This window comes from Brienomyrus brachyistius, chromosome 10 (genome assembly GCF_023856365.1).
Source record: "Brienomyrus brachyistius isolate T26 chromosome 10, BBRACH_0.4, whole genome shotgun sequence".
Classification (NCBI taxonomy): domain Eukaryota; kingdom Metazoa; phylum Chordata; class Actinopteri; order Osteoglossiformes; family Mormyridae; genus Brienomyrus; species Brienomyrus brachyistius.
In genome coordinates, this window is record NC_064542.1 from 17,765,349 (window position 1) to 17,790,821 (window position 25,473).

The window sequence follows — 25,473 nt, forward strand, 5'->3', positions numbered from 1 at the left end:
TTATATATACTCTTGTTGCTATATACATGTACTCTGTTGTCATTTCGCGATAGTCGTTTCACTATTGCGCTGCAGTGTTTCGATTTAGCTCGAATTATTTCCGCGAATTTTGCGCGTCAGCCGGCCTTTGCACGGCGCGCTACAGTAATGCGCAGAGACATGGAATAGACGCTCCTCTTGAAGCCTGTCATTTGATTCTTTTCCTGTTGGAAAAAAAAGTTAAGTTAGTAAAGCCCAACCCCCATTTTGAGTGTAAGCGCGGACGTAGAGTGGTTCGAGATGTGGACGGGGCAGGAGGCGACGGCGAGAGGCGCAGTGTCGGTGGCATAGGGGATGGTACCGTCGCGATTTCAGGATACTTAGGAAATGAAGACCCAAACGTCAAGTGCCGAGTGACCTGTGGGCCAAAGGGACGAAATCGATTTTCACCGAAAATCACAGAGCGGGGAAACTTAGTTCTTCCTGTTTAAAACTGAATCTATAATCTACTTATTTATGGAAAGATGTGAAACTTCTAGCGTAGAAACACTACTGCTGCTTATCGACGAGAGCAAAGGAACGCGATTTTGTGATATTACCCTGGATGCGGAATCTTTTAATGGGTAATACGCATCAGTCTTCAGTTTGTGGACCTAAGGAGAAGAGTTACGGTTACGGCTGGGCTGAATACTCTTTTCCTGCTATTCTTCTCCACTTCTTTGCACTTCCTGCTTGTGATGACCGCGGTACCGAACAGCTAAAAATACAGCGACAGCTCCAAAGACTCACATTGGGTTGTTTTCAATGGCTTACTATAAATGACTTATTTTTCTTGTTTAGAATTTGGGGTGGTGTAGTGACACCCTCCAGAAAGAAGTGTTGTAGTATCGATATTCTCGGTTTCAGTCGCGACTGTAAACAAATTGTCAATTTAAAATTCTGTAATTCCACGCGAAGTATGTTTCTCGAAAGAACATATAGTGTGTAAATTATGAGGGCACTTAAATCGTGTCAGGAGATTTACTAAATGGAGCAGATCTGTGTTTAGGCGCTACCACGCTCGTTTTTATGTATTACTTTCTCTTGACAAATGCTATGTGGTATCTAAACGTGTGCGTTCAGTTCTCAGAGTCTGTGGGATCAAGTTTGACATGCTCTTTTTTCATTAAATGCTCATTTATATGTCCCTGATGGGCACGTGAAGTGGCGTGGAAAGGGACGTGGTACTGAATGGTGCTTCATGTACCATATTCTAATGTAGAGCCTTTTGGATCTCATAACTACGCTTGCTGAAAGGGACGGGGTACTGGATGGTGCTTCATGTATGATATTGTCATATAGTGCCTTTCGGATCCCATAACTACGTTCAATGGAGCCGCTGAAGAACATTTTTGTCCGGCGCCCACTGTCACACTGGAAAGGTTTGGAGCAGTCTGAGCAGGGCAGCTTCACCAACCCAGTGTGGACAGCCCTATTTGACTATGAGGCCGCCGGCAAGGATGAGCTGACGCTGCGTAAGGGCGACCTGGTGGAGGTGCTGTCTCTGGACTCTGAGGTCTCGGGGGATGAGGGGTGGTGGGCAGGCAAGGTGAACAATAAAGTGGGCATATTTCCATCCAATTACGTGTCACTGAAGCCGAACACGTATGGGAAACGGGCCGGACCCGCTGTGGTGGGAGAGCTAAGCCCGGCCGTGGTGGGCCATTTTGAGCCGGAGGACGTCGATTTCAGTGAGCTGTGCTTGGAGGAGGTGATCGGGGTGGGCGGCTTCGGCAAAGTGTACCGCGGCACCTGGAGAGGTGACCTAGTGGCAGTGAAGGCAGCCCGCCAGGACCCGGACGAGGACATCAGCGTCACGGCCCAGAACGTGCGACAAGAGGCCCGGCTCTTCGCCATGCTCACCCACCCCAACATCATTACCCTAAAGGGGGTGTGTTTGCAGGAGCCCAACCTGTGCCTCATCATGGAGTATGCTTCTGGTGGCCCCCTGAGCCGGGCCCTGGCCGGCCGACGCATCCCCCCACACGTGCTGGTGAACTGGGCCGTACAGATCGCCCGGGGGATGCTCTACCTGCACAGCGAGACCATCGTGCCGGTGATCCACCGTGACCTCAAGTCCAACAACAGTAAGCTCGGCAGGGGGAATTGTAATTAATCATTAAATCAGGGGCCTTCCATGGCGTTCAGCTTTTCTGTATATGTGTGAATTCACACTGAATTCTAGAGTCCAGTATTACAGGTATTATGACAGGCTGTTAAAAGTCATATTCATAATTAAATTAGTTCTGTAAGGAAGCTAAAAGGTTTAAGAAGGCTTTTTGAATAGGTATGATTGAGTCATTTTTTGGGTGTGCTATATGTTATTTCTGTTCTGTATGTTTGATGGTGAATGTTTGGCTATATGTCTGAATTGAAGGCGTTGTATGAATGTACGCCATTAAATCATACTGGATCTGCTTGCTTCAGGAATTTATGGGTCTTTAGCATAGAATGATACTTTTTGTAATTGTATCTTTGTGGGGACTCTCCATTCATTTCCATGGGGAAAACTTTAATCCCAACATGACGGCCTTAACCACTACCCAGCCCTAACCTTAAACATAGGTTTAATAACGAGACTATTGCTCTCTAAACTAAACTAAACTTTTTAGTTTTTTGATTGCATTCACAGATCTTTGTGGGGACCTGGGATATTGTCCCCAGAATGTGAAAATAACAGGTTTTTATTACATTGTTGGGGAGATTGTAGCACATTGTAATATAAACATAGTCCACCCCCCCCCACACACACACACACACATCACTGCAAAAGGCACCCACCTTCAGCATCCAGGGAACGGGGGGGCTTATGGGCCTTGCTCAAGGTCCCATGGACTATTCTATTCCATGTGACCATTCTGCTGCGGCTGGGGCTCAAACTGGCAACCTCCCAAGCCCGGCCACAGAGGCTTAGCCCACTGAGTCCATTAGTAAATCAGAGGGTCATATGAAGACTAGGGCATTGTAGCATAAAAACAGCTTCCAGAGGCTGACAGCACTTAGATAAAGGCCTGGCTCACTGAGGAACCACAGCTGAACCAAAGACGATATACATACCTGGAAAAACATAAGAAACCACAGCTCTGGAAAAAAAAAACGAGACCATTTTTAGTTTCACCTATTTCTCAATTTATGTGTGTGTGTCTTGGAATAATACATTTTTTTTTGCAGATTGCAGCTTGGTGGTTCTCTGTTTTTCATTAATAAAGCGCTTCTTCCTCACTTTATGGGACTTTAGTCCTGCTTCTAGGAGCCTGATAGGAACTGTCCTAGGAGTACACTTCATGCCTGCACTTAATGTTTCCCATTCCTATTGGATATGTTCCTACAATGTATGAGAAACTGTCAGATAAGTTAATGGTCGTCTCTGGCATTAGAAAGTCGCTTCTGCCCTAACTGGTTCTTTGGCTGGTTACTGGTTATTCCCAGTGTCTCCTGTTTCACATCGTTCTCATGTACTGCGATCTGAGTAATTAAAAAATATAGAGTGGTCTATAAATTTTTTTTCCAGAGCCGTATATCTCATGTATATTATATATCCAATTGCATGACTTTGTGTGGAGCATAATTATAAGTCTGCACTGTTCAAATGAATATTGCAGTGAAATGTCAGTTCTAGTTGTTACTGAGGCTTAAGTCTTATACAAAACTGAAGTAACTGACCAGTAGAGCTGCAGTGATGTCATCCAGTGATGGATACTGTGTAACTGGCTGTGACTAGGGGGCAAAATCCTCCCTGTCTACCTTAAGGTCTCTCTGGACTGTCCACGTCAGGTGTTTATGTGGTTATATTTGCACTAATTTAGTCAATTATTGCATAAATTAGTCTTTGGTAGGTTATAGCTATTATACAGTATATTTTTGAATGTTCTTGTTTTTAGAAAGCTGAGGATTGGGCGTTTTTACATATGTTCTTGAAATTGTAGCGATTTGTTAAAATATAACTATTATTTTGCATTGTTTTGCTGTGAGTCTTCATTACCTTAAAGACTTGAGTGGAGTCACTTGTCTGGGAAAAACATTGTTTTGCAGGGAAGGAGGACAAAACATGAATGTATAGCTTGTACGTGAAGCTCAGGAATGGGATCACTCCCTCCTCCTCTCCTGCTGTGAGATACCATCACTTTTGCCTCCTTTCATTTTTTTTATTGTTTCTTAATGTTGGCAACAGACATGTCGCTACTTGCATCTCGCACTGTTGCACTAGTGAGTAATATCCTGTTGTTTAGTGTTTTGTCACAAATTGCAAAACGCCGTTGGGCTCTTTTGAGAGGATGTGCCCAGCTTAGCTGCCACTGTCCTTATGCATTCAGCAGTGCTGCAGTTAAAAGTCACCGTGCTAAATGTTCATTTTGCTTTGAGTGGTAATGCTTGTCTCTGTGAAATAGTCAGACCCTGCTTTTTAGCCAAAGGGTGTCACGAGCCTTAATGGCTGGGAAGCCCTTGACAGCACGAGCTTATGGTGGACATAGGTAGTTCGTTGTTTTTAAAACAAGTGTCCATAATGACCCAGGTATTTTTTTCTTATTGGCTATTATGCTACATTAGGTTCACAGTTGCATAGCATAAAAATATAAAAGCTGTACTGTAAGAGCTGAAGTCCTTTCTCTAGCTCCCAAAGTGATTTCAGACTGACCATCATACAGGAACTGTATTCACTCCTTGCTCTGGGTGTTTTTATTTTTTTTCAGTTGGCCTCCTACAGTGACTGAAGATTTCGATAGCTTAGATTCCTAAAAACAGCACCATTCTGGAGGGGAGTGGTTTCCGGTCAAAGCAGCCACAGTTCTGAGGTGGTTTCAGTGTGTGCACACTTGCGTGTGTGTGCGTGTGCACGTGTGTGTGTGTGTGTGTGTGTGTGTGTGTAACCTTCATGCAGGAGGGTGATGGATCTGTGCCGAGGACCGGAACTGGAATTCCGGTGAGAGTAAACACAGTGCTGGATGGAGGGGGAGGATGTTCCAGGGGCTGGACTCGGACACACACACACACACACACACACACACACACACACACACGCACACACACACACATTAATTGGATGAGAAAAGAATTCAGATCTTTTCTTAATGCTGCTTTTCCACACTGGAACCTCTCATTTCAAATTTACATCAATTGTAGCTTGTCTTGCTGTAATACCTCTATTCTATGGACTCGATACGCTAAGGCCTAATGTGATTGAGCATCATGCTGTGTATCCCAAAGCACTTTTTAAGCAATCGCAAATTTTTTTGTATGAATCAAAACCAGGTGAAATATGAAACCTGTAGTTTAAAGGGAGTGGAACAACTGGAGTGTTTTTATGACTTAAGATATAATATCAGATATCTTGCACTTTAAATGGCTGTCACCATCAAAAAATATAAAGGTCCATTGAGTATGACTGTGAGACAAAATCAGACAGAGAGTGCGGGTTAGGGTGCTTTTCCAGGGCGCTGGCTGCTTGTGTTTGCACTCTGGCATCCCAGCAGCTGATAACGGCCTTGGCGTGCCTGACATATGCAGTGTTTGCCTGTATTTTGGAAGCGTCTCTAACCTGCATCCGGAGATGGCTCAGACATATAAGAAAGCCAGGTAGGCTGTGGCAGGCATAGAGAATGTCCGGGGGAGGGGGGAAGACCGTGCTCACAGAGGACTCCCATTTCTATGTAGAACGTGACTTCATACAAGAGTTGCAAAGGTTAAATTCATCATCTACGCAGCAATGATAGCTTAAAAATGAGCAACTTTGAATTCCAGCTATTCCCGCATCCCACTCAGGTTCATGGGTGGAGCAACACATGGCACAATGCTGGGGAACACCCGATTTGATGCCAGTGTATCACAGGGCACAATGCTGAGGAATACCCGATTTGATGCCAGTGTATCACAGGGCACAATGCTGAGGAACACCCGATTTGATGCCAGTGTATCACAGGGCACAATGCTGAGGAACACCCGATTTGATGCCAGTGTATCACAGGGCACAATGCTGAGGAACACCCGATTTGATGCCAGTGTATCTCAGGGCACAATGCTGGAGAACACCCGATTTGATGCCAGTGTATCACAGGGCACAATGCTGAGGAACACCCGATTCGATTCAATGACCACTCATCCAGTTTGCTTCAGGACAGTCTGATTTTCCAGCCCTTGGTTCAGACTGCTGTTTCAAGCCCTCCTGTCCTCCTTTGTCCCTCCCTCATAACCAGTTTCCCCATCAACAACTAGTGCCACTCTCTCCCACCCCTGGTCACAAAAAATTGTGTAGCCCCCACGCACACATACTACGGAAGCTGAGAACAGCCATGCCTTCAAGTGTTTGTTTACGCCGTTCTATTGAGACAACAAGGTAATTCTCAGTCGATATACCATTTACGGCTTCTATATTATATGTATGATATTACGCCCCCCACAATTTTGAGCCTTAGTCCTCCTTTTTGGACATAGCTGTTCTTCCTTTTTTGCACACAGTCATGCCTGTGGTCACCCTAGCTAGCAGATATGCAGTGGTACAATGTAATGTATAGTGATGCTGGCTAACTTTGAGTGGACTAGTTAACCTTTCAGTTGGAAAGGCCGCCTTTACTCCTCTGTCACCCTAACAGCTGACTGGAAGTGTGTGGGTGCAGTCACCCTCTCTGCAGGTGTTACCCTTTACCAAGGGAGAAGAGACTGACATTATGAATCAGACATTATGAAACCCCCCGTAAGCTCTGTAATGTTTGCATTAGTCCTGGTTGTTTTGATTGGTTAAGCTATCACTAATACTTTTGCTTGTAGGAGTGCCAGGTCGGGCAGTGTTTAGTTGCAATTGTGATATGTCTGGAACACTTAGGAATGCCTTCCTCTGGTTCCTGTTTGAGGGGTTGCCAGCTTACTGGCAGCTCAGTAGACTGTGGGCAAGACTGCAGCACATGCTGTGGCTCTGTGTATTTAATCAGGTGGGGCTCCCAGCTTTGGGAACACTTTTAGATACAAACCATCCCCAGAATGAGCATTTAACTTTTTAAAATACCAGTCCAAGCTCTCAGAGGTAGAAAGTTCACCTTCCAAGGGTTGTTTTGTTACAATTTATGCAGGTTTATCTTTACTGGAGGATGTAATGTTAAATTCATTTGTCTTAATTCTCGGACTTGAAGCCACTGTTGGTTCCCATAGGGTCAAAATGATCAACTGGCTTTTCTATATATAATAATGGAATAAAAGTGAAAAGTCAAAGCAACCCAGATTCTTTAGATCGAATGTTTAACATTTCCTGAAGCCTGCAGCCTGTGTACTCTGGAATGTCATAGATCATCATGAAGCTCTTCTCAGCATGATGGGCAGTGTGCAGTGATTCCATTTGCCATCGATACTCAACACGATGAGCAGTGTGCCGTGATCCCATCTGCCATCGATACGCAATACGATGGGCAATTTACAGTGATTCCATCTGCCATCGATACTCAACATGATGGACAGTGTGCAGTGATTCCATCTGCCATCGATACTCAACATGATGAGCAATGTGCAGTGATTCCATCTGCCATCGATACTCAACATGATGAGCAATGTGCAGTGATTCCATCTGCCATCGATACTCAACATGATGGACAGTATGCAGTGATTCCATCTACTATCGATACTCAACACGATGAGCAATGTGCAGTGTGTCCATCTGCTGTTGATATTCAACACGATGGGTAGTGCGCATTGATTCCATTAGCCATTGGTACTCAACATGATGGACAGTGTGCAGTGATTCCATTTGCTATTGATGTTAAAGCCCAATTTCTCCCATCATAAATTTGTTGGGTATCTTTTGACTGCACTCAGTGTTTAATCATTAAACACTGATGATCATGCACCAGAATGGAGTTGTCATATCACATTGTACATGAAATATCTGTCTTTGCTCATTAGTTAAGCATCTCTCAATAATTAATGACTTTTGCATGGTAACCCCCTCTGTCATCTCTCTTGACTCCATTGGTGGCTTAAAAGATTTGGCATAGGTTAAATGCATTTAAGGAATTCTAAGCATTTCTCCCTCTTTTAAAGGTGTTCTTCCCCTTTGCTTTAATTGGTGAAGAGTCAAAGAGCTGGGAGTCCCTGCATGCAGAGCATTGTGATTTTGGCTGCTGGGCAATCAGCCGCAGCATTTTCTTCTGAAGTTCCCTTTGAAATCTAATTTATTTTCCATTTACATAAGTACCAGTACATATTCCACCTTGCTGTCTTTTGCACGTGCAGGCACAGACAGACAGACAGACACACACACACACACACACACACACACACAGCTGTGAGTGAAGCATGGGGTCTGAGCAAAGATTTGGGCATTTATCTGGTGCTGGAAACGTGGCATGTTATAGGGGCAAAAGTTTGCATTTCAGCTGAACTGCGTGTCTTGGGCCTGTGTGAGGACATGGGAATGCAGAAAGAAGAGCACTCTCTCAACAGGGTTGTCAGCTTGGAGAGTCGGAGAGCACGCTTACACGTCACACACCAGAGCCTTCTGCGATTGCTTTAGCGTTGTGAATCATATGTAAAGAAAGGAGGGAAAAAAAGAACAAGCTTCATTGTTTAATAAGCAGGTTCCTACCACAGGGCTGTTGCACTGGGCCTTCCATCTGCAGGCGCCAGCAGCGTGTGCTTTGCGGATGAGCCCAGCCGTCACAGATGTGCTCCCTTCCGTATAATAGCCATGCTTTTGGCAGCACAGGCTATGATAACTATGTGTAGCGTAAGAACTTGCCTCGATGCGTCCCTCACTCTCTCCCGCTGTCCGTGGAGAGGCTGCCAGGTCGTCTGACGGCCCGTGTCACTGCTGTTCTCGGGACAAAGCTGCCCTTCTTCCTGGGAAAACCCCCACCCCCTGTTGGAATTCTGCCCTCGCCTACGGCACGGAGATGCAGGCAGGCGGCATGCAGCCCTGCAGCTGCTCCAGCTAGCCTGTGTCACTGCGAACAGGGCAGAAAACGCCCCACAGAGCTACACATCAGCCCTCTTCATATTCACATTGCTTATTTTGGTCTCTGTTCCTCACAGCAACAGCATGATTTCTGCTCTAACTGAGCGTATAATTACCCACGTCTTTGACTTCCTGCAAGGTTCAAAGTAAGAAAAAAGTTTTGAAGCATATTGGTATGTTTTTGGATACAGTGTAATAAAATTTGATAACATTGCATGATGTCTGAGGCCCTTTTATGAAAACATTGGGCAAAAAGATCAAGTGTGACTGTCCTAAAATCTACTTAGTGGTATAAATGAGCAATTAGGTGGCAGTCATTATGACACCACAGTTTAAAATTAAGCTCAACAAGGAGATTGTGCTTTAAATGGTACTTAGGGTGTCATAATAATGACTTATATGTTTTACTTTATCTTTTGTTCTTAACAATTTAATGCACACTGTTGTTTATCGAGTAGATAGTTGCTGACATTCTTTCTAGAGCAGCGCTTCTGTTTGGCCAGCATAAATGGTGATGTAACACAGCCTCGTATCACACATATCCATTCATACAGCCAGTAGTTGCACAAATATTTTGTAGTACCTTTTTCAAGTGCTATAGATACCTAAATACCTTCCTGCCTTTCTGTCATGCAGCGGTACAGGTGACTGTGTGTGTCTGCATCGCGCTATATCAAGGCCGGGGGGGGGGGGGGGGGGTACCTTACCTTACCTTACCTTGCTGATCTGTGGAACAGGTTTCAGCAAGACACTGGATAAGCAGCTTCTGAAACAGGTGGGGGAGTGGCGGTTATATTATTATTTAGTGACGGTATGTTCCCTCTCTATCGATAAAGGTGAAATGAAATTAAATGAAATGATTTCTCTAATAAACAAGCACTTAATGATTGTATGAATATAGGTTGGCTAGTTATTTTTTAATGACAGTTATAACTATGTATTTTTAGTGGTTGCTAAAATAAGTCCTCAACAGTTTGTCTGTCTCCAGTGCTTCACTGAACAACTGCACTGTACACAGTGTAACTGTGTATGTGACTCAGTCTGACTTAGCGGGTTTGCCATGGGAACTGAAGCTCTCCCCGTGTGTGACCCCTTTCAAATACGAAATCCAACAACACGAGATCGATTTCCAGTCCTACTCAGTCTTCCATAATGGTAAAGTAATGCATGTTGCGTACACCCAACTGATATCGATATACTGAAAGGAGGAGGGGGAAGCTCTTCCCCCCACCCTTCTCACTGGAGCTGTGTCAGAAAGTTATCGCTAATGTTGCTAGGTCGCCAGTGGATAGATTAACGGGTAAAATTTACCCCCCCCAAATCTAGTAATATGCCTGCTCTGTTTAGCTACCTCGTTTTCTTTTCCTTGGAAAATACCTAAGTAAACTCACTTTATTAGAGCTTTATAAGAATGTCTGCTAAATGACAATGAAATATAGCTTGCTAGTGCCGTTAACCAGCTGAATTCCATAATAAGTGCATGAGCAAGGGAAATGGAGGGCAGGAATCGGACTTCCTGGGTCAGTCAGGCATTGGATTAGATGGTTGGTTGGATAGATGCTTTTTTGCCATGGCAGTAAAGATTTTCGCAGTCCTAGCCTTCATGGAGAAATGTCCATACCAGTGAAACCAATGGTTGGTCTGTCTCACTGTCTGTCTCTGTCTGTCTGTGTGTCTTTCCATCTATCCATCCATCCATCCATCCATCCATCCATCCATCCGTCCATCCAAACAATTTGTCCAAAAGTAATGAACATAGAAAGCAGTGAGCATCTTGGTCTGGGTGGGGAACTGGCACTGATCTTGCGGCAAGAAGAGTTGTTCTGCAGATGCCTGGAGCATATTTTGGTTGAAAAGTGCATAGTTTTTTTTTATTTTGGGGTTAAATCAGTATTTGTCATTTCTTCGGCCACAGGAAGCATTGTGGTTAATGTCAATACAAGTTTTTAAGCAGTGCTGCATTGAGGCATTTCTCAAAAGCAACATAAACTGTCCGCTGGTTTCCTGACCTCCAGAAGATACTGAATATTGATGCTTCAGGATCTTTAAATGTAGGATCTCACTCAGAACCTTCTTATCGGGGAGGATGTGCACTAATACAATAGTCACATTCAGTGCTTCTGCCAGTTTAGCAGTTAGATCTTCTACTAGAAACATTTCATTACTATAGGGTGTATACTGTGTTACTGAATTAAACATTTCACTTCTGCACACGACCATTTGATTTTTGTGGAGTTACATTTTTATGTAATTATGTATGCAAGGTTTTATGACATTTTATGAAGGATGAAAGGTCTGCATTCTTCCTTGAAGTGCCATGTTAGGTGACACACTGATCACTGTGCATGCTTGACATGCGATTGGTGGGGCTTCCCCCAGCTACTAGAGTGTGGGTGCATATCTTAAGCAGTTGCTCACAGAACTGGTTTTGTTTCCGGATTCTTAATATTGGAAGTAAATTTCTAGGTTGGTCAGGGGATAGTCTGCAACCAAGAGTTAAAATAAAGAAAAATGAAATAATTTTCAGAAAGGAAATTTAACTTTATATAATAAAATAATAAAACGCCTTAAATCCCTGACGCCTTAAATCCCTGTGAGTCCAGCACAGACAAATGCACAGTGTCTTTTTGATACTTTTGAGTGATGTAGTACTCTGGGTCTATGCGAGGCTGTTCAGGGCCTCAGGCTACTCTGTGTGGCCCCTCTCTGTGTCTCTGTGAGGCTAATCAGGGCCTCAAGCTGCTCTGTGTGGCCCCTCTCTGTGTCTCTGTGAGGCTACTCAGGGCCTCAGGCTGCTCTGTGTGGCTCCTCTCTGTGTCTCTGTGAGGCTAATCAGGGCCTCAGGCTGCTCTGTGTGGCTCCTCTCTGTGTCTCTGTGAGGCTAATCAGGGCCTCAGGCTCTTCTGTGTGGCTCCTCTCTGTGTCTCTGTGAGGCTGTTCAGGACCTCAGGCTCTTCTGTGTGGCTCTTCTCCGTGTCTCTGTGAGGCTGTTCAGGACCTCAGGCTGCTCTGTGTGGCCCCTCTCTGTGTCTCCGTGAGGCCAGTCAGGGCCTCAGGCTGCTCTGTGTGGCTCCTCTCTGAGTCTCTGTGAAGCTATGTACGACCACAGGCTGCTCTGTGTGGCCCATCTCTGGATCTGTGTGAAGCTGTTCAGGACCTCAGTCTCTTTTGTGTGGCTCCTCTCTGTGTCTCTGTGAGGATGTTCAGGACCTCAGGCTCTTCTGTGTGGCTCCTCTCTATGTCTCTGTGAGGCTATTCAGAGCCTCAGGCTGCTCTGTGTGACTCCTCTCTGTGTCTCTGTGAGGCTATTCAGGGCCCCAGGCTGCTCTGTATGTCCCTTTCTGTGTCTGTGAGGCTATTCAGGGCCTCTGGCAGTCCTGCATTCTCCCTTCCCCTGGATAGCTCGGGTCCCTGTGCTACATTCCATTGTGACGTCAATGGCAATTTCACCGAACAAGTGGACAAAATCCAGGATGTAAGCTGTGCTACCAGTGTGAGGGAAAGGGGAGGGTCACACTGAAACGCTTCTCAGTGGGAGCCCTAATTGGGAATTAACCAGATGCCTGAAAGCAAAACAACTCAAAGTCACAGAGCTACTTACACAGGAAGGCTCAGATCTCTGTGCCGAGTAACACAACAGCTCCAACACTGTCGTGAAATCTGTGGATGACACAATGATGGTAGGTCTGGACTCAAGAAAATAACTACTGCAGTAACAGACACACCGCATAAGGTTTTCCCGGACATGTAAATGACTGAAGTCATTAACGACAAAATGGTAGTAGCTAATGAAAAATTAAATTGATATGGTGGGAGGGATATGAAATAAACTGGACAACAGGAAGGTTCACAAGACCTCACTGGATGTCTGCTTGCCATCCTGATTGAGGATGACTTCTGATAGCAGAGTGCTGGACCCATTGTGTGGTGGCATGCCGGCTCCATGGGTTACATACCCAGAGCTAGGGGTTGGAACCTCACCCCTGCCCCACGTGGGTGGAGTTTGTCTGCTCTCCCTGTGCTCTATAGCTTTCCTTATGAAGCCTGAAGACATTCAGGTAAGCTGATTGGCGTCTTTGAAATACCCCATAGCGTGTGATCTTGTCCTTGTATGGACTGACATCCCACAATGGGTGATCCCATGCCATCTGCCATGCAGTGCCTGGGATGGGCACCACAGCCTCCAGATCCAGATCAGGACAAGGTGCTATATGATGGATGCATAAAGCAAACACGCAGTCATCAGTGGCTTTATATATCGTAATGAAAATAATATCGTTTTTTGATTTTTGATGTTTATACTAATTTGTTCATATGACTGTTTGTGATGTTTGTCTTATTGCTGTTTGTTATGTTTGTCTTATTGCTGTTTGTTATGTTTGTCTTATTGCTCTTTGTGATGTTTGTCTTATTGCTGTTTGTGATATTTGTCTTATTGCTGTTTGTTATGTTTGTCTTATTGCTGTTTGTTATGTTTGTCTTATTGCTGTTTGTGATGTTTGTCTTATTGCTGTTTGTGATGTTTGTCTTATTGCTGTTTGTTATGTTTGTCTTATCCCCAACACGGTGTACATAATATGTAGGCTAATTTACTTTGAGCACCGAAATATTAAACGTCACCGAACAACTTCTGTTGGTGGAAACTTTTGTCTTTTCCACCATTTCACTGTATCTGAAGCCACAGCAGTTCACACTTTTTTTTTTTTTCGGCGTGCCTCAGTTTTATTGTGGTTGACTACTTACTCATGTGGAGAATGCATCCTGCAGCATTAATCGTAGCTGACAGTGAATCGACAGGCCACACTGCAAAGAAATGCTTCCACTTTTTATTTTCATCGTTCAGCAATAAGGGCGGCAGATACTGTCTTAAAGCAAATATTAGGACTAATTTTGTTTGACAGACTTATCTGAATAATCTCTGCTGGTGAGGGGGATGGGGTGGAAGAGGAAGTGAAAGACCCATGAGTTCTTGTGTGTGTTTGTCTGCTGGTTGCTGTGGCAACGTGTTGCTGTCGTTGGCTGCCTGTCAGTTGTTTGCGCAGGATCTCCTAGTTGTGCTTTAGTCTGCAGCCCAATGAACGGAACGTTGCCCTGGTCTCATTACTTTGCACGGGTGGATTTATGTACTCAAATGGCATCTGTGAATTGCTTACCAATGTTATTCTGTTGGTCAGTCCGATGGCGAGTTCCTCACTCTGGCTTTCTATTTGTGTCTCTCCTACCATCCCTGGGAACATAGTACTCCTGGCTGAGCCCATCGAGAATGAATGCGTAGAGAGTAAGACCCTGAAGATCACAGACTTTGGGCTGGCACGCGAGTGGCACAAAACCACCAAAATGAGCACAGCAGGCACCTACGCATGGATGGCACCGGAGGTGATCAAGACGTCCACCTTCTCCAAAGGCAGTGATGTGTGGAGGTAAGACATGTTCGTGCCGTTTAATCATCCTGGAAGTCTTTAGGTCTTTCATTGTGTTAAAGGTTTGACCCTTATGTTGCAAATGCCCCAGGATCCTCCATGATACACAACCCCATTTAAATGTTACTAAACCTCCCATCCCACATGTGTGACCTTACATCCCCCAGGCTGTGCATGGAAACTCCACAGGAGAGCAGGTGTAAAATTCAGAACAGAGTGATAAGTTAAAGTTTAAAGCTTTTTAAAGCATGCTTTCTCTCACTGGTCACACTCCTCAGGTGAATAGTAGCAAATTACAAAATGAAACTCCAATACTTGTGACCAGATCTGAATGCAAGCTACGCTGACAATGAGGACAGCTGGAAAAATGCAGTTCCAGCAAATTCACACATCATTCCAAAGATTCTTTCAAGCCAATGTATACAAATTTTGATTTGGGAATGTTTTCAGTTTACGGTTCATTTGCATGTTAAGTGATAAATATGTCAACTATTCCTGGTAGAGTAAACCAGTCATACACAAGTCACAGCCATGCTGAGCTGAGAGCATATACAGTATGTTCTCTAGTTAGGGTGTCGTCCCAGTGCCACCTACGCTTTGAATGAAGTGAGAACAGGTGAGCAGCTGGCAGAGGAAAACACCTTATCTGCTTACTCATCTCTGCTCTTCCTCTCTGCAATTTATTGAAATGGAAAGCAGTTGTGTTATATGTTAAAAAGCAAGATCGAACATTTTGTCCTGTGTAAGAAAGCTTGGTGCTTGATTCATCTCCAGAATTGTGAACTAGGTAGAACACAGAACAGTGAGGAATTGAACTTGTTAGGTCCTGTGCCTGAAATGATGTATGCACTGATATTGTGGTGTGAGGCAGTTTAGTTAGGGAGCTGTACTTTATCTCTGCTGTGATTGTTTGTGAATAAACAGAGGATGGAATTGAAAGTTCATGGTTCCATTTTGTGTGATGGACTATACAAATAAAGGCAGACCTATAACCAGAGGCTCTTCTGGGTCACTTGTGCTGGTACAGATTTAGAGTATGTATGCAGGTCTGGGTGACTGGAGAACAGCTGAAGTTCAGCAGTGGTTTGTTCGTCCAAACTGCTCCAAAGGCCTGATTCCATCTTACATGCTAGTTTTTCAATGTTACTCTGGTGTTGCTGTTGGGAACTGAGCTCTGTGTGCAGTGTGACTGAAATTATTATACCAGTATATCTTAAGAAATAGACAAAATTAATTACTGTTTTTGTTGTACTAAGGGCAATATACCAAGCTTGTTTTTACCTATGTTATAGAACATTGTTTGACCTCTAGTTTGCAGATAACAGCAAACCATGAGAAAACCATTTCCGGTGTTATTATGCAGGTTGAAGAATAATGCCAAACATTCAGTGATGATGTGAATCTGGACTGGACTGCAGGCAGGCCAGTCAAGCACACGGACTCTATATGTATGAAGTTACAGTGTTGTCATTTGTGCAGAATGAGGCCTGGCATTGTCCTGCTGAAATATACATGGAGTTTCTGGGAAAAGACGTTAAGTTGACGTTTGCATATGTCTCTCTAACATTCCAGCGTAAGCCTCCGCATCAATGGTACCTTTGCTTATATACAGATCCCCCATGCCATGAGCAATGAGGCACACCCATACCATCTCGTATGTTGGTTTTTGCACTTTTCCCTGATGACAATCTCGACGGTCTTTTTCATCTGTGGCACATACAATCTGACGTCCGTTTTTAAAATAAACAAGCTGAAACGTGGACTCATCTGACACAGAACAGAAGTTTCCGTTGTCTTTTGGTTCATCTCAGATGAGCTCGGGCACCAAGATCTTGCCGGCGTTTTTGCACAAGATTGATGTATGGCTTCCTCTTTGCATAATACAGTTTCAGGGAGCATTTCTTGGTGCAGCAGCATAATGTTTAAGCGACAATGAAGTCCTCCCAAGCCCATGTGTGTTATGTCCGTACCAGTGACGGTATCTAATGCAATACTGCTAAAAGCTCAAAGGTCACACACAATCAGCAGCGGTTTCCGCCCTTGGCCTCTATGCACTCCTGACTCCCTGAATCTTTTGTTATTAACTGTAGATGGTTACAGACCTAAATTCTTTGCTATCTTGCGCTGAGAAACATTGTTTGTAAATTGACAGATAATTCTCTCACGAATTTCAGCACAAAGGGATGAACCACGACCCATCTTTGCTTTCAATGACCCATCAGCCTTTGTTGGATGCTCCTTTTATATCCAGTCTTCATACCCACACCTGTTACCAGTTCACCTGCTGCTTGAGGATCCTTCCAGAAAGCAGAATCATACAACGCTAGTAATCTAATTGAATGTCTAAAATCTAAACATAGGAAGATGTGTGGCAGAATTGCCACCAGCAGCATTCAGACATATACATAATGGTCGTACCTGGAGACGGTAGTACTTTCTGAGGTGCTAGGCAGTATCAAATGTTTGTGAACCACTGCTTTAGAGGTTTTAGAGTGACATGTTTTTAAATCATAAGTAACCTACTGATCTATCGTTTTCCACAGAGACTAAAATGAGGATCAGCACTGCTATGAACAGCTGTGAACAACTATGCACAGTGGCAAGTCTTAATGTTGGCTGTTTAGAGGATTGCCTGTATGGCAGGTTTAATTTAGGCTTTCGTATTGTTTTTCAGCAAAAAATAAAAAGTGCCTGACTTGGTGGTGCAGTGCAGGTGGGGGGGGGGGATTCCAATTTTATCGTTTATCCCAAAATTTTACATTTAAAATATTGCATGTTATTTTTTAGACATCGCAGAGCCCTAACTGGTATCGCTGTCGATGAATTCCAGAGAACAAGCTGCAGATAGATTTATAGACATCGGCAGTGTGAAACTTGCGGGGATTCGCCTGTTTTTAGTGAAACACTCCAGCGGGTGCAGTGTGGGGAAGGAAAGTGGCTGAAACTTGCAGTTTGTCCTCATATATTTCTTTTTTTTTCTATTTATCTAAATATTCGTTGCTTGGAACAGATGGGAAATGAACCATTTGCTGCAGTTCTCTGGAGTGACCAGTGTTGGCTGCTGTGTTGGAAGGTTTCTTGCCCTCCAAGGTCTCCTAGCCAGTCACGGGACAGACACCTCTGGACTGGGGCTGTGAGTGGGTCAGCTAATGCTGATAAATCAGTCATAATTGATGGTTTGGGAACATTTTGGTTCCTCAGTAAAGTGCACAACACAGGAAGGAGAGTAGTTGAAATGACCAAGACTCTTTATTCGGCTGTTTTATTCCAAATTCGGATTTGTTACTGCAGTGGTGATTCTGGCCTGTATGGCTCCCTAGGTGTGTCCCCCCCACCAACAAAAATTTTGCGTCCATATTCCCACCTGTCGTTTTTTTAAGACATTTGTAACAATACAAATAAATAATGATAAAATTTTAAATGGTACAAATAGAAAAATACATACAAAGTAAGGTTCAGAAATATCAAAAAGAACTGACAGACAAATAGAAACTAGTTCACAAAGTAGAGTCAGGGTCTCCACTCTGACACAGTAACATAACTTCATTGACACGGCATACAAATGAGGGATAGAAAACTGATCACGCAAATGTCTCCGTTACGATGTTTCATTTGTTTGTGGCAAGATGCCACCCTGGGTGGCTGCCCATGTCGCCCATGTCTAAATCCCTCTGAAGCTAAGCTATTTTGGACCTGGCCATGACTTGAATGGGAGACCAACTAGGAAAGCTGGCTTGCTGCTGCATAAACTGTTTGTGTGGCCGACAGGTTGGACCATCCTTTGGATCTCAGTGCCCCAGTGCGTTGTGTTCCTGTCCTTTTACCCGCTTAGCTACTGTGTGCTGAGCATAGTGGTGCAGAGTAGCTGCTGTCACATCATCCAGGCAGCTGCTACACAGCAGAGCCGCACAAGTAGCTTTGGGCATCTTGAAAAGTGCTGTATAAATGTAAAGTAATGTTTAAGTTATTCTCCCCATGGCATTTAAGGTGCTTTTTCCAGGAAATTCAGACCAAGCTGAATGATAAACAACTGCAGCTATGGGGGTGTTTATCACTACAGCTTTATATCCATACGTAGCAGTAGAGCTCCCAGGTTTTTGACTTGATTTATTTCATTTTGATTATTTTGCAATCTTATTTAATTTTTTTTATTTATTTTACATTTTTTCTTTTAAAATGTGTCTGGTTTTATCCAGACATGCCATCAGACACATTGCCTTTGGTTTGGTTTACACCTGTTCCTAATTGTGTTTTATTGTAGTTTTAATCATAAATTATTTCAAAACAAATTCTGCTTTTATGGTGAACCATAATTGCACAGAATTGTGAACCCCCATAACCAAGGTTTATACTGAACAGGGAGTTTTTCCTTCCCTGTCTGTCTGACTCTCTACACACATCTCGCTCAGGATTCTGCGAAGTGTGTCGCTGCAATGCGCCTTATTAACGCTGCAATAATAACATCCAATTGAACTGGTCTGCTGAGATCAGTGATGACCGTTGTGACCAGCTGCTGTGATAATGTAAATATTCCTTTGTCCTTTATACTGTGTGATCGGGGAGAGGTGGCTGTGCTGTGTGCTGGTGCACTGCATTCTCAGTGACGCGCCTATGGGTTTAAGACGCCCAGGCCTACAGCCGGGGTGAAGCACTCACACAGTAATTAGAGGCCCAAATAAAACTCTATGGATTGCAGGCCACGAGTTAGGATTTCCTGCCTGGAAGTTTCCCTATCCAGTGTCTCTCCACTCTCTGGTTTGTAGTTAGTGACTGCATGTGTTTAAGTGTGTGTGTGTGTTTTATTTGTCCATGTTTCTCTCAGTGCGTATGTATGTGGACTGTAATCCTTTTGCTGTGCGTCTGTGCTGTGCTCCCTGTCCTCTCTTGGTACTTCCCCTTACGTGTGCGTAGGTGTGCGTCGTGACGCCTGCCCCATCTATCAGTGCGTCGGCATGCCATGTTTTGACCGCCTGTCTTCCGCAGCTACGGCGTGCTGCTGTGGGAGCTGCTGACGGGTGAGGTGCCATACCGTGGTATTGATGGCCTGGCGGTGGCCTACGGTGTGGCCGTTAACAAGCTGACACTGCCTATCCCGTCCACCTGCCCAGAGCCCTTCGCCCAGCTCATGGCCGGTAAGCCGCCTTCTTCTGAGCCGGCCTGCCGCTGCCACCTCGGGGAGCACGGCACTGACGGCCTGCTTTTACTTCCCATCCTCTGGGTCTGTAAAAGAGGCCTGGGCCAAACCCAAGCCCCCCTAGGTCAGCAGGGGCCTTTTTGCATTTTACTCTGCCCTTTTTTTTGAAATACTTACAAAAATCTATATAGCCAATGCATTTCTCTTGTTTAACTTATATACTTATTATTAATTTAAATAAATATTTGTTTGCAAAAATGTTTTCCGACTCAACATAAACCCCATTATTTTATCACATGGGCCACATGAGTGTTATTTCTAAATCCACGGCGCCCTTATGCTGATTACGCAGGAACCCGCACAGGTGTGTGACCGTAGGTGGTGCTGTGTTTCTGTGTGCAGAGTGCTGGGACCAGGACCCCCACCACCGGCCCAACTTCGCCTCCATCCTCTCGCAGCTCACTGCCCTGGAGCAGCAGGTCATGGACGAGATGCCGCAGGAGTCTTTCCACTCACTACAGGAGGACTGGAAGCTGGAGATTCAGGACATGTTCGACGAGTTGCGTTCCAAGGAGAAGGTGGGGGCACAATCGTGTGTGTGTGTTTGTGTGTGTATGTGTGTGTGTGTGTGTGTGCGTGCATTTCCACGTGTGACGTGGGTCTGACCCGGTGCAGGAGCTGCGCTGCCGAGAGGATGAGCTGCAGCGCGCAGCCCTGGAGCAGAAGTCGCACGAGGAGTTCCTGCGTCAGCGGGAGCAGCAGCTGGCGCGCTGGGAGCAGGACGTGTTCGAGCGCGAGCTCAGCCTGCTGATCCTGCACATGAACCAGGAGAAGCCCAAAGTGAAGAAGCGCAAGGGAACCTTCAAGAAGCACAAGCTCAAGGGCAAGAATGGCGAGAAGATCAGCATGCCGCAGGGTGGGCGCGCGCACGCACACATATACATGCTCCGCGTGAAACCAGCCTCAAAATGAATACCTGAACCCTTCGAGCTTTAAGATCATGTCCAGCCACATTCAAGCACTCAATGACCTTCTTGTCCAGTTGTGTTCTCTAGCCAAGGGCATGAAGTTTTTGTTCCCATGCGTTATGCACGTAGCTGAATGTCATTTAATTCACGCATTTGATTTAATGCAAAACAAAATTCCATTATTGGAAGAGCTGGTTACTTGACATAGGACCAGCCATACAGGCTTAGGACAGTTGTATTCTTCAGCCTTCTGTAAATACATATGGCTTTAGCACTGGATCGGTGCCCCTGCCACTGCAGACGCTTTGGTTTGTAAACTGATCACTCAAAATTCATTTCACAGATCTCTTTCAAAGTTCGCCCATTCACTGGATGGGTGTGCAGCTAAAACTGATTAAATGTTGAGACAGATCACCCCAAAACTGAAGGAGCACCTCATAGAGATAGGAAAAAAGGGCAGTTTTGTCACTTAATCCTGTCAAGATGAAAACTCAAAATCCGTTTGACTGGACAGGACCACTGGTTACATTATATATAAGGATGAAGATCTACACCTCATTTCATTTTAATTTTCACATCTCCAGGTGATCCATCCAGTATTTCTACCTACAAATAGTACAAGTTGGTGAGTGTGGGAGGAGTGCAGCTTAGAGACCAAAGGAAAGGGCGGTTAGGGGAATACAATGCTATTGTTTCTGACAGCACCGAATGTAATCTTAATTATAATTATTATTTTTGTATGTTCAGAGCCTTGTAACTCCTTGTTTGAATGATTACTTACTTCCAAATGAATTACAATTTTTTTTTACCTCATCGCCCACATAATGTATTTTGAGGCTGAAGTGTAGCTTTTTAAAAATATATATAAAACTTGTACGCTTTTGGGTGCTTATCTCATGCAGGAGACCAAGTAACGGTTCATATATAAAAAATACTTATACCAGTTACTCCAATTCCCTTAATGTTTTTTTTTTGTTTTTTTTTTAACACCCAAATGCCAAATGTCAAATGTAGCAAAAATCAGTTTGACAGATGAACTTTGACCTTGAAAAAAGAAACTTAGACTTTTGCAGAAGTAAAATTCATACCAGGAAAAAAGTATGGTCTGTTCTTGAACTTTCTAATGAGCTACAGTGGAGCCGTGTAGCTGTAATTGTAAAAAAGTCACAACTCATACTAAAGCCTGACATCTTTCTTTGCTACCTGCAGTGTAGAAAACACGGTATATCTCAAAGGGAAATTTTTATAATTAAACAAAAAAAAAAACATTTCTTAGCTCTGAATACCTTACAGTTCCAGGAAATGCTCAGTACTAAATGACATTAAAAATGTGTATTTCCTGCCCGGCTTCCTTGGTGCCTCCACGTTTGCAGCCTCTCCAATCTGATGGTGCCTCTTCCTGTTTCCTGCTGCTTCCCTCACTCTGATTGCTGTCTGCTTCTGCTTCCTCAGACTTCATTCACAAGATCACGGTCCAGGCATCCCCAGGTTTGGAGAAGAGGAAGAACTCCCAGGACCTCCCTTCAGGCTCCTCCCCTTCCATTGGGCCCCGCCTTCTTCTGCGTGAGTCAGGGTTCCACAGCCTTTCATCTCATATGTGTCCTCTCTCCCTCTCGCTCTCTCTCTCTCACACACACACACACACACACACACATGCACACACACACACCCAGTTAACAGTATTTCTTTGATGGCCCTTTGGTTATTATACTACATGAAGTTTCAAGTCCACACAATACAGGCACAATCTTGTTCAGTTTTAAAATGATAAAACATAACCCTCATTCACTGACATTAATGGTAATATTTTAACGTTTCAAATGTTGAGTGACGTTTACAAAAGTTTTCTTCTATCTTTAGCGAAATACACTGCACACTTGTCTATTTTATGGCTCATTCCCTGCTTTACCAGGATAGGCTCTGGAGCCCTGCTACCCCGCACAGAACAGGCGGGTCTAGAAAATCGGAAGGATGGATACATAGACGTTCATTTCATAATTCGTTTTTTCAGTTCCTTCTAGTGTCTTTGTTTATTAATTAGAAGTGAGGTTGCTATCTAAAATACAACTCAAGAAATAGCTATAAAAATGTCTATAATTAAGAAATGTGGTGAATATAAGGAGTGAATTCTTTGCGTTTCACATTGCAACTGCATGTGAATGACATAATTGACTGCTTGGTTTAGTTTGAAGTGCCTCCCAGCTGGCATACAGTACAGTACCACAATGGGCTTTTCCTTAGATTGATGCACAGCTTTAGGAAAAATCTTTCAGTAATAGTAATGCAGGTCACACTTGTTATCTCCTTTACATCAGATGTCTCACTGCCATTGTTTTAATAGTAAATTGTTGCAGATGATGGTTCCCATTATTATCAGTATCAAAGCTGGTCCTGTCCAGTCAGGCACATGACGCTGTACCTCTGTCTCTGGTCCTGTCCAGTCAGGCACATGACGCTGTACCTCTGTCTCTGGTCCTGTCCAGTCAGGCACATGACGCTGTACCTCTGTCTCTGGTCCTGTCCAGTCAGGCACATGACGCCGTACCTCTGTCTCTGGTCCTGTCCAATCAGGCACATGACGCCGTACCTCTGACCTCTGGTCCTGTCCAATCAGGCACATGACGCTGTACCTCTGTCTCTGGTCCTGTCCAGTCAGGCACATGACGCTGTACCTCTGTCTCTGGTCCTGTCCAGTCAGGCACATGACGCTGTACCTCTGTCTCTGGTCCTGTCTAGTCACTCCCAGTGAAAACACCAGGGTCTTTCCCCTGAGCCCTGTATGGTCCCCAGAGGCCTCAGCTATCAAGCAGGCCAGCTGTGACAGCTGGACAGGCCCCCAGAAGAGCCCCCAGAGTCCCAAGAACACCAAGATTTTACGCCTTAATACACCTGAGGGCAGGTATGTCTCCGTCCCACGCGCCTGCGACCCCCTTCTCATCTGAATCTGATATGTTTCCCTGGTGGTTTATCTCATCTGCTCCCTTGTTTTCTGTGTTTTCATGCATGTGTGCATCAGTCTCTCCATGAGAGCTAAGCTTCTGGAGGTGGACAGCAATGAAACTGACCGCTCGAAATCCGACTTCGAGGTGTACAGACCTCCCATCCCGAAGTCTGCCCCCAATGGTATGCAAATGCCCGCTTGCCCTATGAGCTTTTCTGGAGAGTTTGTGACCCAAGCAAGAGATACCAAGCATTTCAAAAAGTCTCTTTACTCAAGAAAACCTTGTTTTTTATGTATTCAGTGGGTACTGGTATGGTTGTTATTTCTGTAATGTTATGAGTTTAAATATTTGAAAAGTTACCAATGTAAATAAAAAGTTTACTGCCCTATACTGTACTTGAGTAAAGCAGAACCTCCCTCTTGTCCCTCAGGCATCTGTCCCAAAGATTCTCCTAGGAGTGGTCTACCTCAGGGGGATTTGGGTAGTGAGGAGGAGGGGACCCTAGACTGGGGCTCTTGGTCTGGGGTTGGTTCCCCTGGAGCAGAACACGGCTCAGTGGGCGGTACTGAGAAAAACACCCACAGGGCCCTGCTGAGCTTGGGCTCCATGCTGGCCTCTGTGGCCTTGGGCCGCTCTGTTGCAGCCCAGCCCAGATTATCCCCCAGGATCACCCACCAGCCCCCAGATTCAGAAGTGATGGCCCAGGACCCATCTGTGCTGGAGGACCTCATCACATTCTCCCACTCGGGCCCCCTGAACCTGCCCCTACCCTGCCTGGATCCAGCCCCAGCCGAAGCCCAAAACCCAGCCCAGGCCCTCATGCCCCCCCTTCGTGCCTGTGTCCCGTGGGATCAAAGCTCGGACCTCAGCAGAGAAGCCCCATCCAGCCTGCATTCCTCTCAACTCGGTTGGACATGATCTATTTACGCTCTGAGAACAGCATGGCAGCCCTGCATGCATTTCTAGTTTGCAATATTTATGTTTATCTTCTGAGTGAGTGTTTTCTGCTTATACAGCCATGGAAAAAATTGAGACCACTCTATATTTAAAAAAAATTTGCATTTCTAGATCCTGGTTTAATCGTTCTTCTGCTGGCAGAGGGTTATGCTGAGCAGCAGGTTGCTTCCAGGTTCAAAATTTCTAAGACAACAGTACACAAGAACAAGGTGAAACAGGAGACAGTGGGAATGACCAGAAACCAGCCAGGTAAAGAGTGGAAGCTACATGCTAATGCCAGAAATGACTGTTAATTTAGCCGACATCAAGAGACCTTCATAAGGAACAGGAAACATCAAGTGCAGGTGTGAAGTGCACTGCTAGGACAGTTTGTATCAGGCTCCTACAAGCAGGACTGAAATCCCATAAAACAAGGAAGAAACCATTCATTAATAAGTAACAGAAAACAACCACGCTGCAGTTCACAAAAAATACATATATATATTCACAGAAGCCCACCCATAAATTGAGAAATGAGTGAAACAAAGAATTGTGCTGTGATCTCTTAATTTTTTCCATGGCTGTGTACATTTTATATGGGTTCAGTTTAAACAGGTCAGTCCAGCTGCTAGTTTGAATACTGGTATGTACACTACTGTGCAAGAAAGCCTTTGGCAGTTAATGAAAATTGGTGTTTACATGATCTTCATGTTGGTGTAATGATATGTCTGTGGAGGTGTCAGCTTAGCCATTTGAAACCTCTGCTAAAATCACCCAGGATTTGCCACAACCATCCATTACAACCATGTGTTTTTTTTTTTTTTTGGTTAATCAATACCTCACTGAGTTACTTAATGAATTAAATTAATTAGATGAGCTGGTGGAGAAATGTAACAAATATCTGGAATAGCCGGGATACCCCTGAAGAGAGGTTTGGGAACTGAAGCGGTGTTCATCTACCCATCCGGGGATATATTAGAAACGTTTTGGAGTTTTATTGGGTTACTGTTAATTACCACATTATCTCATGTTAATTCTGTTTTTTTTTTTGTCTGTTTTTATACACATGCTAACCGGATAAACTTTTTTTTTATTATTTTTTTTGTCTGCCTAAGACTTT

The 25,473-nt window shown here is 44.5% G+C and overlaps 1 protein-coding gene across 1 annotated transcript in view; it reads left to right on the forward strand.

Annotated features, from left to right (window-relative positions):
- Window positions 1-64: 64 nt before the first annotated feature.
- Window positions 65-25,473, forward strand: part of LOC125750345 (mitogen-activated protein kinase kinase kinase 11) — a 31,032-nt gene continuing 5,623 nt past the window's right edge. The window contains exons 1-9 of the mRNA XM_049027981.1: window positions 65-2,105; window positions 14,193-14,373; window positions 19,357-19,505; window positions 19,910-20,085; window positions 20,183-20,423; window positions 21,928-22,038; window positions 23,212-23,374; window positions 23,492-23,598; window positions 23,848-24,324. Coding sequence (XP_048883938.1) covers window positions 1,349-2,105; window positions 14,193-14,373; window positions 19,357-19,505; window positions 19,910-20,085; window positions 20,183-20,423; window positions 21,928-22,038; window positions 23,212-23,374; window positions 23,492-23,598; window positions 23,848-24,324 — 2,362 coding nt within the window. The 5' untranslated portion in view covers window positions 65-1,348. The remainder of the gene's footprint in view (window positions 2,106-14,192; window positions 14,374-19,356; window positions 19,506-19,909; window positions 20,086-20,182; window positions 20,424-21,927; window positions 22,039-23,211; window positions 23,375-23,491; window positions 23,599-23,847; window positions 24,325-25,473) is intronic.